Raw genomic sequence first — 13863 nt, 5'->3', positions numbered from 1 at the left:
GAGTTAAACCAATGGGTTGCAACCGAAATGCTCGTTTGGTGCTGAACAACAATTGAAAATCAATGTTTCTAAACTCATCCATTCCCAATTAACGACAGTTCCTGGTATGTAAGAAGGGTTAACTTCTAAATTAATCTCTTTTGCCTGCGTTTGTTCATCTTAAGTTTGATTCGTTGTGAGTTCTGCAGCATTTGTTGTTCAGCGTAACAGAACCTCTTTACTGGTTATAAACTTCATTGTCGAAGATTGGTGGTTTGGCCATTCAAATGGTGCAGCCTAAGACACTTGTAATAGATATTTTGCAGAAAATGGATGTTCATTTGGTTAGGTGCAATTACGAAAATTACATTTCAGATTAAGTCCCTGGTATTTAATATTTTGTTGATCCGTATCACGAGTCAATGTCAATATTTGATTAAAAGGAAGGTGATGCCAGCTTTTGATGATATAGACAATTCATGAAATAATATGCGATAAACGATGCAAGCCTTGAGGAGGTGCAAAATTCTAAACAGCTCATCTGAATTCCTGACGTAATGTAAGCCTTCATGTGGAAATTATGAGTGCAGAGCAGTTACCCCTATTACCAGAGATTAGCCACAATTTTACACGATAGGTAGCATTTTGTCCTATACCTTCTGCTGCCTTTGTTATTGAATGGAACTAATTGACCAATATTTTGAAGCAGGATATTCGGTATGTGGAGATTATGATGGCACAGGAGATGCCACTGAAGATGGAATTCAACCTAAACTTGTTCAATAATAATTTTTAAAGATAGTTTGTCTTGTCCCTCTGTCTCATTTCTTTTTTTCATTTTATTTATTTTTTGAAGAAACTAACACGATTTGGCAGTTACTAGTTAGTATCAGCTGATAAAGATAGCTGAGCCTCAAGCGCAGTTGGTAAAATCAAAATGGGGAAGGGAAGTAATTTGGAGTGACATCAAAATGAAAACCAAACACCTGCTTTTGACTATGATTTATTTTAGGATACAGAAGATTTCTCTAAAGTTCGCACAGGTTACAACTGCTGAAGTATCTCTTAACGCTTATAGCGATGCAATTGCGTTCCACTTTTCAACGTTCCCCCTGCTTTAGCTTGGATGGAATCTGATATGCAATTTTTTTACTAAGCATGTTGGCATTTGGAAGGCTTCAAAAATAAATATTTTATAAAATCTATGTATATTTAAACTACAACGTTACATGTTCACTTACTGCCTTGGTATTCATGGACGAAAAATGAGAAGGAAGCCAGGAATGTTTGTTGCAGCCTCTCCACCTAGCTGTGTTTATCCTAAATATTTCCATATGCTTCTGCCATGATTAATACTACAAGCGATGTCCAGCCAGTAAATGGATGTGCCCCTTTTCCCTTACCCTTAGTCTGTTCGTACTGTTCCCACAAAAATCCCGTCTGTCGATAATTGCGCACTATATTTCTGCAGTAAGGAGGAAATATATTATCTAAAAAAATAGCCAATAACATTAAACAGGATTTCAATCGTACTGAATAAAGTCAACAATACCTAATTAAATTGCTTCTCAATTCTTTGTAGATGGCTTTAGCTTTCTCCTGATATGGCCCATTCTCTACAAGATTTAAACCAAAAATTTAGTTTCAGGAGGGTATAAATATAGTGGGAATATTTGCAGATATTTTTAGCCTTGGCCAGTCCATATTACCTTTGGAGTAATGGTGGAGTGCTGAAAGAATTCTGTAATTCATGTTTATCCAAACAGGACCTCTCCAGTATGGAGGGTCATGCTCTGTGTTGTGCTTCATGTACAAGGAACTGTGTAATAAGAAATATTATTTTTGGTTCACTATAATCCACAGGCTGAATAATGTCACTCAAATTAAATCCATTAAAAAATGCATGCATTAGAGCATAGGCTGTAAACCTTGTTTTGCCAAGTGAACGTAATCCATAGTTGGTCCATAAGAGGCTGCGATTTGAAATGATTTCAAGCTGCTTTTCCAGAATCCATGATCCCTGAATGAAACAGTAATATTAAAATATACATCTGTGAAATCATTCAAGCAACTAATGAATTCTTAGTTCATTGCATAAAAAGGCATGTAAATGAGAATTGATGCACATCCTTACAGATGGAATGATCCTCCCCATGAATGGGAATAAACTAACGTAACCAATGTGAGGAACCAATCTCAATACAGGCATATCCATAACATCCCGGAGAAGTTGGTGAGTAGCATAATTTTGTCCAGCCTGCAGTTCTTTCCATTTAAGTTGAACCTGTCATGGTTATGTAAAGAAAATCTCATTCTCAGTCATGAATAGGGAACCCATGTATTGGTAATCTTGCAACAGTATGCATAATAATACCAAACACAAATAACTATACACCATACCTTCTCTGTATGATTTCCAAAATCGAAGTAAGCTCCGTATCCATCATCAAAATGCATCTGTATGGACATCAAGAACAAATTAGGCATACACACTATATATTGTAGGCTTTGTAGCAAACAATTATTAAAAGTCAACTGCATAGTTTGAGTTCACTTTTCTTTTTATAAAAATCATTTAAAAACAAAAGAAAACTTAGATATTCATTATTTTCTCCGTGTCAAACAGCATATGTTATCCATGATAAATACACACAATCTTCCATGTAACAATTACCACCAATAGATAGGAAGCATGGTTGGAAATTTCAATTGCCAAGAGAAAACTTGCAAAAGAGATTCCATGTTAATGGTGTTCATAATCAAAGGTTTTTACATATGAAAAAAGTCCACATTCCTCAATAATTCCATAATAATGAGCTTGGAGAATGCCTAGATGAGAATCCCCCACAATGATAAGCCTCATTTTCTAAGAAAAGTTAGGCAAAAAGAAAAATCCAGGAATGTGTGTGAAAGTTTCTTTCCTATAACTGTATGTGCTAGGTAAGTTTTCTTTTCTCTTAATACCCCCCCCCCCCCTTTATATTTCTCTCTCCTCTCTATCTTCACTATTTTGCTACTGTTCCAGTGCTGCATCACCAAGCAGGGATGCACCACCACCATGAAATACAAGGTGTGCAACATATCTAAATAAAGGGAGACGAGGAGCAAAGGTGAAATACCTGGTTCAGTAACTCAAAATCCAATAGCAACTTAGCAGTAGAACCATAATCCTGCATTGTTTCATTCAATATGTCAATGAAATTAGGGGATTAATCTGCTCCTAAAACAATTGCTCTACTAGTACAATGCATTACTACAATACTGTGGAAGTTATTTTTCAAATTATACCATGCCAGGCTTGCTTTCCATATCCAACAACTCTTGAATGGAATGCATACAGTCTGCTGCAAGTAACATCCAACATCTAAGATCCAAGTGGCGTTCATCTTCACTTGGGTGTGAAGCTCGTGGATAATCATCCAGTCCAGATGACAGTGTCTGAAAATGCCAGAGATTATGTTTGTTAGGAGCAAGTGTCATCTTTATTAAGGATACATCAAAGAACAACTAACTACAAGTGAGAATTCAGGATTCAAACTCATCCAGTGCCCATGTTTATGGCTTTCTAGTTCCAGTAGCAACAGAGAAAGCCATCCAATAGACTCATTTGATTTTCAGGAAAAAAATGTGTCCTATAGTATTCTGAGTACCATCAAAGAAATGGAACACCAACAACCTAAAATGGCAAGAATCTAGAGCAACTGTGTTTGCAGCTCTATGCTTAAGTAGGTTTTTGGCCTGTCGTAACAGCTATTTATCAATGAATGTGGTTGCCTTAACATTAACTTCTTATAAAACCATGACAATAATTGTTTTGGTAAGTCAATCTGCTGAGATACCTATATAGTTCAGATTGAAATTGTAGATAAGTGCTGAAATTAAAAAGAAAATATACTGAGGACACATATTAGAACCTTGGGATTTATTTCACGCATTGTCCTAGTGTCCCGTCCATGCCAATAGTAGCTGGCCATCTGTTTCCCTTTATTAAAAAGAGATGATAACAATAATAAAAGGGTAAAAAAGAAGCAACCTACTTCAAGTGCTCAAGCAGACAGCATGTGCATTAGTATATACCTGACTGAGTTGTATTGAACCAATGGAACCATGCTTCCAATCGAACAAAGGCACGTTCCAGGAATAGAGAGATCTCACTTCTATCCATTGCAGTAAACTCATTATTCTTCAAGCCATCAATTATATCTACAGAAACAGATTTTTAACCTAGTTCAAAATCACCAAATTCATGTTTCCCATGCTTCTGATATAAAGTGATATTTATAGATATAATAATGTACTTCATATAGATTGTCAAACTGTTTCCATAAATTTATTACTCAGAAACATCTAAAGTATCATCAGATCCAGATCAGTTATGCATAATTCCTAATTCAAATCAAGAATGTGCAAAAGGAGGAAGTTGTTGATTATCATCCCTCAATGAAAGGGAAAAACTGTCACATGCAGCCTGGAGTCCTGGACTCAAGGCTCAAGCTATGGCTTTGCTTATTGTAACCTATTTATAACAGGGGAAATAGAAAAGGAACATTAGCATATACCATTTAATGCTAAAAACAGAGTTGGAGGATTTCCATTTGTTGGATGCTGAGGAACAAATTCCTCTGGGACCCGACTGCAAGTACAGAAGAACCTAAATGTCAATAGGAAAGCTAAAAACTATAAATTTACTGCAATTATTTGAACAAAATGTTTAGCAATACACCTTAGTGCTTCAGCCCCTAAAATCTGTTCACGTGGTATCCATCCATCAGCATTAATCAAATCTAACCAATGTCCAATGATATCCAACGAAATATGAATATCCCAACGCCTGGTTAATGTGCACAAGTGCAAAGCATATTTATACATCACAGGTAATTTATTTGTTAATTAATAAAGGTAAGTCTTGTGCAGTCAACAACAACAATAATAGTAATAATGGTGGTGGTGGTCGTGAAGGATATTATTAGAACAAAAAAACTAACCAGATTATAAGTTGATGAAAACCTTCATCCCATAAAAATCCTCTTGGAAAGAAAGATCGACTTGGTACAGCTGTGTAAAGCTCAGCAGACCAATACGACATATAATTGACATGTTCTCTAAGCTGCAAAGGAAAACAACCCACTGCATATTTATCCAAGTTCTAAATTGCTGACAGCTAATCAAAAGTACAAAAGTTGGCAATATAAAGATTTAAAAAGGAAAACAAAAGTCACTGACGGCAATTAATTAAAGAGTACCAAAGTTACACTGTTAGGGTGAGAAATTTATGAGGAAATGAAGCAAACAAAAATTTAAGGCTTAAATATGTTTAAAGTCCCTAATAAATGACTGAATTTTGTTTTGAGTCCCTAATAATTTTTTTCCTTGTTTTGAGTACCTGATATATTAAAACTTTTGTTTTGAGTACTTAATATATTAAAACTTTTGTCAATTAAGAGATCACATGACATCATCACAACCATTAATAATGTTGGGGACACATCATCACTTAATTGATGACAGGGACTCAAAACAAAAAAATTTATTAGGGACCCAAAACCAAATTCGATCATTTATCAAGGGCTTTAAACATATTTAAGCAAAAAACTTAATACAAACCTAGCCACTGACACCGGATTTCTCTTCCAGCCTAAAAAGATAGACAAATGCTTCACGACATCTAATATAACTAAACTTCTATAGTGAACCAGAGAATGACCACCTATCAAGAAGAATTTTTTTACAAAACAGTGGTTCTACACAAGGCAATGATTGTGCTTAAGAATATTGCCTTCGCTAGCAAAAGGAGTATGACCCCTCTAAGTTTGCCTCTTCCATTTGGACTGAAGTAATAATAAAATTAGAGTAAACCCTTAAATTGGTTCTCCAAAGAGTATGGTATTCACCACATTAGTTCTTCAAAGATTTTTGTGAGCAAATTATTCCCCAAAAAGTACAAATCTACTACTACCAAATTCATCTTTATGCATCACCACATTAATCCTCCATACAAACAAATATGGTGACATTTTAGATTTTTGAGAGGCTATTTTGGTGATAGAGTCTTGAGGACTAATGTGGTGAATACCATACTCTTTGGAGGACCAATTTAGGGTTTTGCCCATTACTATAAATGATAAGTTGCAGGTTCACACACATGATTAAAATCTCTCTCCTATTGTGAGTCACATGTCCAGCAGTTAAGTGGTATAAGCTTTGATAATATTGGCGAATTGTGAATTTGTACAAAGAGCTTAGAACATTTTCTCCAATTAGAGGGTTCTAGGAGAAGGGATACGAAGGGCAAGGCAACTTGGCAGTGTACAATGTATGCTGTTAATAGGTGATTATGGTTAGAGAGATATGCGAGCAATTTCAAGGACAATTTTTTTTTTTTTATGTTGGATTGTTGGTTTTACTTTAGCAACTTAACGGTGTTCAGATAATATTTATTTTGAAGTCAAATCTTTATTGATCTGCAGCATGGTTTGCTAGTTAATTAACTTGTCTAGGTTTTGAGTAAGCATTAATTCATTTATAGATGCAACTGAAGAAATTTTTAATTTAGCCAGAATCCTCTTTGTTGGTTAGCAATCCTCTGTTCTCATACTTCTTTTTCTCATCTCTAAAATCTCCTCTTTACTAACAGAAAATAAAACACATGAAACAAAGCTTTCATATTTATGATAATCACATGTCAAGGTGTGCACTATTAAGGGGTGGCACAGTGGCGGATCCAAGACCCTAAGTCAGTGGGTACAAATTATAAAAAATAAAATCAGTGGGTTCAATTATATAAATATAAATAAAATAAAATAAAATATAAAAATATAAGATTTTATTTACAAATTTGATGAATTTTAAAAAATGAGGGGGTGCAAGTGCACACCCTCACAGCCATGTAGGTCCGCCACTGGGGTGGCATACACTTCAATAAGAACTATAAAAAACAAAATAAAGTAACTTACATTAAGGATTCTTGAAAGAGCAATCTTTGACTGGCCATAGAAGTAGCCGATGCCACCTAATAAGTTTCCAACAGCAGCCTTACCAACAGATAAGGCTTCGGAATCCACCTGGACATCAAGGATAAGCTTCTAAACAAATTTACTCAAGCAAATGAAATTTGAGAAATCCAGAACACATCAAAAGATGAAACAAGAAGAATATAGGGTTGTTTGAATAAACAACTATAAAAGGGCTTATTGAATAAGTATTTATCATGTAAGCACTTGTATAGTTTTTATAATCAAAAAAGAAATAGGCTTAAACTATTTTCATATAAGTTGTAAGGTTGTTTTCATAATATTTTGGAGAAGTTACTGAAATAAGCTAAAAATAACTTATGAAGATAACATTAGTTATTTTCATAAGCTTTCCAAAACACTTACACAAGTGCTTATATAGTTATATCATAAGATAAGTCCAAATAAGTAGCAAATAAGTTCTTCCAAACATACCCTTAAGTTATTGAATTTGAGAGAATAAAATAAAAAAATAAAAAAGTCAAAGGACAATAAAATTAGTACGTACCTTCTCGGTCAAATTAAAAATCTTCTCAAACTTCTCATCAAATTCTTGTTCTTTATATTTCAGTTTATTGGACAGTGAGGTACCTAACATCGAGCAGAATAACAAACAAACAATTACACACTAGCATGTAGCATCCTAATGCCAATTAGAATAAAACACTCTACAAATTCAGAAAAGAGTAACCTAGTTCTCTTTAAAATATATAATATTTAATATTTAAAAACAAAACATCCTAAGAGAAGGAGAATTTCAGCCATTACATTAATTAATACAAAATAGCAACACAATTTTATAAACCCCAACAATGTACATCAATATGAGAAGCAAGTTTCCAAAGCAATGACCAACTCCTATAACAATGTAAAGGACTAGATTTTTTTTCTCCTTTTTGATGAAAGCACACAAATATATATGCCATATTTTGTACAAACATTATAAAGAAGTGGAGAAAAACCTGTAAGCATACTGACACGCTCTTCTTCTCTAGAAGTTTCCAAATCAGTTCCAGAGATTAGTACAATATCTGTTGTGAAAGGAAATCCACCAATAATCTGCAGCACAAATAAAAAATTGAGAAGCACATATAAAGTGAAACCATAAGGAAAGATGTTTTCAAAAGTAGTTGGAGAGATGTTGTGTGTGAGTGTGAGTGAGTAAGAGAAAGAGATCGTAAAGATTAAAATATTAAACAGGTATTACAAGGTGTACATGGTCTGTTTACCTGAAAAACTAACACATTTGGAGAATCATCTAATGAGTCAGATAGCTGCAGTCGACCATGCTTTTGTATCTACTAAAACATGTACATAAAGCAAAGATTAACAGGAGGCTTTTGGTTAATTTTGTTTTCCTTCTTGTTAGGGGACTGCTGGGTTTTATGTTTGTTGGGTTTTGCTTTTGGAAGGTGGCACCATAGGTGCCTTGTATTACTTTATTAAGTACCTCTGGTACTGATTACTTAATTTAATAATACTATTTTTGCCTTCCAAAAAAAAAAAAAAAAAAATCCATAACCACATAATCTTGCATTACATGAAAATTATATATCATTAGACAAATTGAATTGAAAAACCCTAACCTACTTGTGATGCAAGATTTTCCTCTACGGGATCAGATAAATTGTGCAAGTGAGGTGTGCGAAATCCAGCATAGTGCAGCTGCAAATCATCCTGAAAAATATAAAGCATAAGATAATGAATGGCAGGTTACAACCAGGTATAATATTACAGATAATCAAGAGATGACAATTGCTAAATTAGGGCAAGAGAAGAATGATTTAAATGGGTTATTTATAGATCAAAGGAAAAAGGAGAGCTGGAAATTTTTATCTAGGTAGTTAAAATATTAAATAATGGCATATACATGTTTGCTTTAAAATGAGGACATTCATTGGCTTATCATATGCTTAAACTGTTTCAAAGAATGAAACGGGAATTGTGGGTGCTTCTTTAAAGTTTAAGGAATTGTAAGTCAATCACAAGCAGTAAACCATAAAATCTATTAAAAAAAGTCCAATGGTAGTACAAGTAACAGAATCTTGAATGTTCAATCATTACACCAATTCCCATGATTACCGTTGATTTCAAATGTAGCTGCCAATCTCCAATATCTGCTCGAGAGCCAGATGCAAGCAAAGAATCTTCATGAATGTTCAAGTTTTCTCTACTTACATCTAGAGCATTACCAGCTTCATCAGCCAAATAGACAAAGAGCTGGGCACCTCTCCCAAATCCCTCATTCCACTTGGACCTGAGGTTCGACCACAAGAACAAAGGCACTCAATAGATGAAAGTCACTGAATAGAGCAATACTAAGAAATGCACAGACTCATACAGGGAAACAATAAGAAAGTTCAGCAGGAAAATTAAGATCAAAGATATTACTTATTAGGTTATATGTTATAATTAATTCAGGAAATAAGTCAAACCAAAAGCTATAAGTGACTTAAAATTTACAAGGGTGCCATGAGTGCATCTCTAACAAACCGGATAGCATCTACTTTGCAATAAAGAAAAACTACAAACAAAATTGTTCTGCCGCAGTACACATATGACTGTGATTTGAAGTTGATAACATCACTCACTTATCAATTTGCATATTAATTCGAACTGCCCAATCCCCACCATAGCCACTGCCTTCCTCTTTTGATTTTAAAAATTCAGTAGTCAAGGTCATGCCATGATCAACCAGCACTTGATGTCCAAAATCACGTCCATTGTGCCTTGTCCAACCATAAGTACTTAGGTCATCCTCGTGTCTGCAAACATGCCGCAAGTGATATTTTCCATCCTTCACACCAATCCACATTAATCCAGCCATCAAAGATTTTGGAGTCCTGAAATAGAAACACCACCAAAAAAAAAAAACAAGTGAGAATGCTTGCATGCATTGCTGAGTCAAATATTGTCGACATTGGTATCCTAAACACAATTTTGTGCGATGCACAATTTGTATGCATAAATAATTCAAATTACACAAAACTCGAAATATATTCAGACCGTGCACCATCAACAACACTAAAAGCCTTAACCGCCAAAATAATCTCTTACTTCCATAATTACATTTCAGCGCAAACAAAACAAAGCTAAGGGTCTCCATATACCTCGGGGTTTCATCAATCAATAAACAAAAAAACACACCTCAAGCATATAACTATTCCAAAATAAAAACACATGAACTGTGCTTCAGAAACGGAAACATTATACCTGGCGCGAATTCCGAGACACACGTGAGGACGATAAGTTCCCCAATACAAACTCTCCTTGTGCTCACCTTCAAACTGCAACAACGCCAACCAAGTCATTCTTCTTTCTTTGAATCATCGAGTTCTCAAAAATGAAAATAAAAATGGAGTAAGTTGAAAGTTGACCTGAGGAAGGTCCATTATCTTTGGCGCGGGAAATGGCGTAACGGCGCGAGGAAGCTTCGGCTCCGTTACGGAATTGGAGAGGTGGTGAATCATAAACCAGATGATGAAGAATGCGACGAAGCAGATACCGAGCAGCACTTTGAGATCGGCATTGCTGTATATCGGAATGTAGCTTCCGTATTTGCTTCTCTCTCTATGGCGATTCAGCGGAGGCCTCTTTTGTCGAAGAGAATCGGCGTCGGCGTCGGCGTCGACGTCGGAGTCGGAGAGGGATCTCGCCCTGCTCCGAACGCTACTTCTTCCGCTTCCGGTCATTTTTGGCGCATCAGCGATTCACGTCACCGCATGCGTAGGGTTTTGGAGTTCGAGTGGTAGCAGGGGCTTCGGTATGGGGATTTTCTTCCTAATACACCATTCAAATTTTTTCGTTAATTTCAATTTTATCCTTTTTTTTACTTTCTTTTTTTTTTTTTCTCTCATTTTTACATTTCCTTCTTACATCATTTAGTTTCTTTTTCCTTAGCTCCTCCTTCCATTCGCTTGAGGGGGGTGTCGGCTGCATGCGGTGATTTGTTACCTATTGCAATAAAATAAGAAATCTCAATCCATATAACTTATATGAATGATCAGTATTATAAAAATTTTAAAAAATATTCATAATGTATTTTCTTCAAATTTAGTTAAGTAACACAAATAGATCTTATTATATAAGAAAAGTTTTATTTAATAATATATTTGTATAAATATTATTATATTAATAACATTAAATACTTATATTAATAACTTTTTCAAGTCTAGAAAATTTTAAAATAAATTTTTATATGGATTTTTAAATATATAAGTATTAAAACAATTATTTATAATATACTTAAAATAATAATCAAATATGGAAATTTAGATATAAATCATTATATATATATATATGCTTAATATATTATTATATTAGTAAACATTTGAATATTTTTGTAAGATTTTTTTAGTAACAAAAAAAACAAATTTTATGTATAAATGAAAAGATTTCATGTACCAAAAAAATAATAAAATTGTGTGATTCTGTATTTTAAAAAAATATTCATTGATATATCTACATAAATGTTATAGTAGTATCTTTCATTGTTACATTGATATTTTTTTCTCAAGTGTAGAAGTTTTTTAAAATATATAGATTTTTTTAAAATAATTAGAATTAATTAAAAGTAATACCAATGGATATCATTTATTAAGAGATAAATTATTAATATATGTATATACAAGTATCAATTATCATATGTCAAATTGTATAGGTTATACTTATTGAAATTCATTAGTTTTTCTTAGTTTGTCATTGAGATGGATGAAGATGAGTGGATATATGAGATTATTATGTCTAAAAAATTAACATGAATGAAGACAGGGAAGATGAATCTGTTGTGGTTGAAAATATTGATTGTTCTTATGTCTTTAATACTTTCAAATATTGATATGATTTTCTATTTGGTTAAAACAAGGAAATGAATGTCCTAACAAGACTAAACGTGCAATGTCCTTTTTTGTAGGTGTTTCCTACCTACGAGGACATATTGTAACAAGATCGTACTGTTGCATATGATATTGATTTTGTAGTTATGATAATGAGGTCCGACACATCAACCGAAAAGAGAAAAAGGACCTCGTTTTTTTTTTAATTGGTTGTTACAAGAGTGAAAAGTATATAACATGCAATAAGGCTTTAGTACAGACAGTGATTTACACTAAAAAATGTGGTTATCCTTTTAAGTTACGAGTGAGTCCGAAAAGATTAAGGGTGAATGATCAACCTAATATGTGAAACTTATAATAATGCATTGGTTAAGTTATTAAGTAGACATGCATATGTTGGTCAACTAACTGAGGATGAAAATATTATTCTTGGTGAAATGACAAAGTCAATTGTCAAACCAATGAATATTTTTTTCACTTTGAGAGAGCATAATGTCAACCATTGCATAACAATGACGCAAGTCTACAATATAAAAATATGCATATCGTTCTTCTATAAGAGATGCAAAGACTTGCACAGAGAAATAATATAAAACTTATATAATGGATACGACTGATATAAATGCTCTTATACTGAATAAATGAATATCTCCTTTAGATGAAATAAAATTCTTTTTGAAAAGTAAATTTGTTTCGTCTGTTGGAGCTTGAAGAACTCCAAAATGACTGATGTTTTTATTTTGTGTTATGTGTTACCATTCATCTAGTAAATAAATCAAACCAAAAGCTAAAATTGAATTAAAATTAACAAGGATCCCATAAGTTCCTCTTCCCTTAATTCAATACTTCATCAAACCGCTAGTATCTATTTTGCTATAAGGAAAAGCTACAAACATTAAAATTGTTTTGTCTTAATACATATATGAAGATAATTGAAGTTGATAACACCACTCACTTATCAATTTGTACATTAATTCGAACTGTCCAATCCCTACCATAACCATTGCCTTCTACTTTTGATTTTAAAAAACCACTAGTCATGGTCATGCCATGATTAACCAACACTTGATGTCCAAAATCACGTCCATTGTGCTTAGTCCAACCATAAGTACTAAGGTTATCCTCATGTTTGCAAACATGCCTCAAGTGATATCTATTGTCCTTCATGACAATCCACATTAATCCGACAATCAAAGATTTTGGAGTCCTAAAATACAAAGACCACCCACCACCACCCAACAAAAAAAATGTGAGAATGCTTACTTGATGAGTCAAATGTTGTTGACCACTTTCTGCATGATGCATAGTTTCATTGTCATGAGAAGCCTTACAAGAGAAAGAAAACACAAAGTGGAAGAAGAAGAAATGATTCACAAGTCAAAACTAGTCTAAGCTCTGTATTTTCGTGTTTTTCACAGTGCCTTAGAATTTTACTCCTTAATCCCAAGGGAATGCCCTTTTATATTAGGCCTAAGGCCTCAGTCTTGTCACTTCAAGGTGTGATCAACTCGTTAAGGGAGTTCTTTAGAATTCCAAGAGGCACTTCTGATGTGATTATACTCGTTGGGCAAGTTGAGACTCACTGAGTGAATTCTTCAACAATTAGATTTCTAAATTTCTTTTCTTGCCTCAATGGCCTTTACTCATTGGTCGAGTTGTTCCTCGTTAAGGGAGTTCTTTAGAATTCCAAGAGGCACTTCTGATGTGATTATACTCGTTGGGCAAGTTGAGACTCACTGAGTGAATTCTTCAACAATTAGATTTCTAAATTTCTTTTCTTGCCTCAATGGCCTTTACTCATTGGTCGAGTTGTTCCTCGTTGGGCAAGTTCTTCAAATAACTTGGCATTTATCTTCTGCTATTAAGCTACCATGTGGCTTTGTGTGTGCACTTGCTTTTGCTTGACAGGTATAACTTGTTGGGCGAGACATCATGGATGACAACTTCATTTGGTGCTCTAAAACCTTGACAAAAGAGTAGAAACTAGTAGAAAAAAAATTGTACAATCCAAGATACTGTAAAACTCTATTTTCTAACTA

At 33.9% G+C, this 13863-nt stretch overlaps 1 protein-coding gene across 2 annotated transcripts; it reads right to left on the bottom strand.

The window, feature by feature from the left end:
- Positions 1 to 947: 947 nt before the first annotated feature.
- Positions 948 to 10798, bottom strand: LOC114421609 (mannosyl-oligosaccharide glucosidase GCS1-like). 2 transcript variants are annotated; one of them, XR_003668554.1, is made up of 23 exons: positions 10367 to 10798; positions 10203 to 10276; positions 9581 to 9832; positions 9072 to 9246; positions 8580 to 8666; positions 8219 to 8287; positions 7952 to 8048; positions 7498 to 7580; positions 6933 to 7040; positions 4965 to 5086; positions 4703 to 4810; positions 4539 to 4612; positions 4057 to 4182; positions 3894 to 3961; positions 3268 to 3417; positions 3099 to 3149; positions 2380 to 2436; positions 2114 to 2263; positions 1908 to 1999; positions 1689 to 1798; positions 1532 to 1595; positions 1221 to 1444; positions 948 to 1112 (listed from the first exon to the last, which is right to left on the bottom strand). XR_003668554.1 is itself a non-coding variant. In XM_028387627.1 (22 exons), the coding sequence occupies exons 1-22, from the start codon at positions 10679 to 10681 to the stop codon at positions 1300 to 1302; spliced, it is 2577 nt and encodes an 858-aa protein (XP_028243428.1). In that variant the 5' UTR covers positions 10682 to 10798; the 3' UTR covers positions 948 to 1299. The 2 variants fall into 2 exon arrangements, 1 of the variants encoding a protein (XP_028243428.1); XM_028387627.1 differs by having other exon boundaries at positions 948 to 1444.
- Positions 10799 to 13863: the final 3065 nt, after the last annotated feature.

This window comes from Glycine soja, chromosome 8 (genome assembly GCF_004193775.1).
Source record: "Glycine soja cultivar W05 chromosome 8, ASM419377v2, whole genome shotgun sequence".
NCBI classification, from domain to species: domain Eukaryota; kingdom Viridiplantae; phylum Streptophyta; class Magnoliopsida; order Fabales; family Fabaceae; genus Glycine; species Glycine soja.
This window is presented reverse-complemented; position numbering and strand designations above follow the sequence as displayed.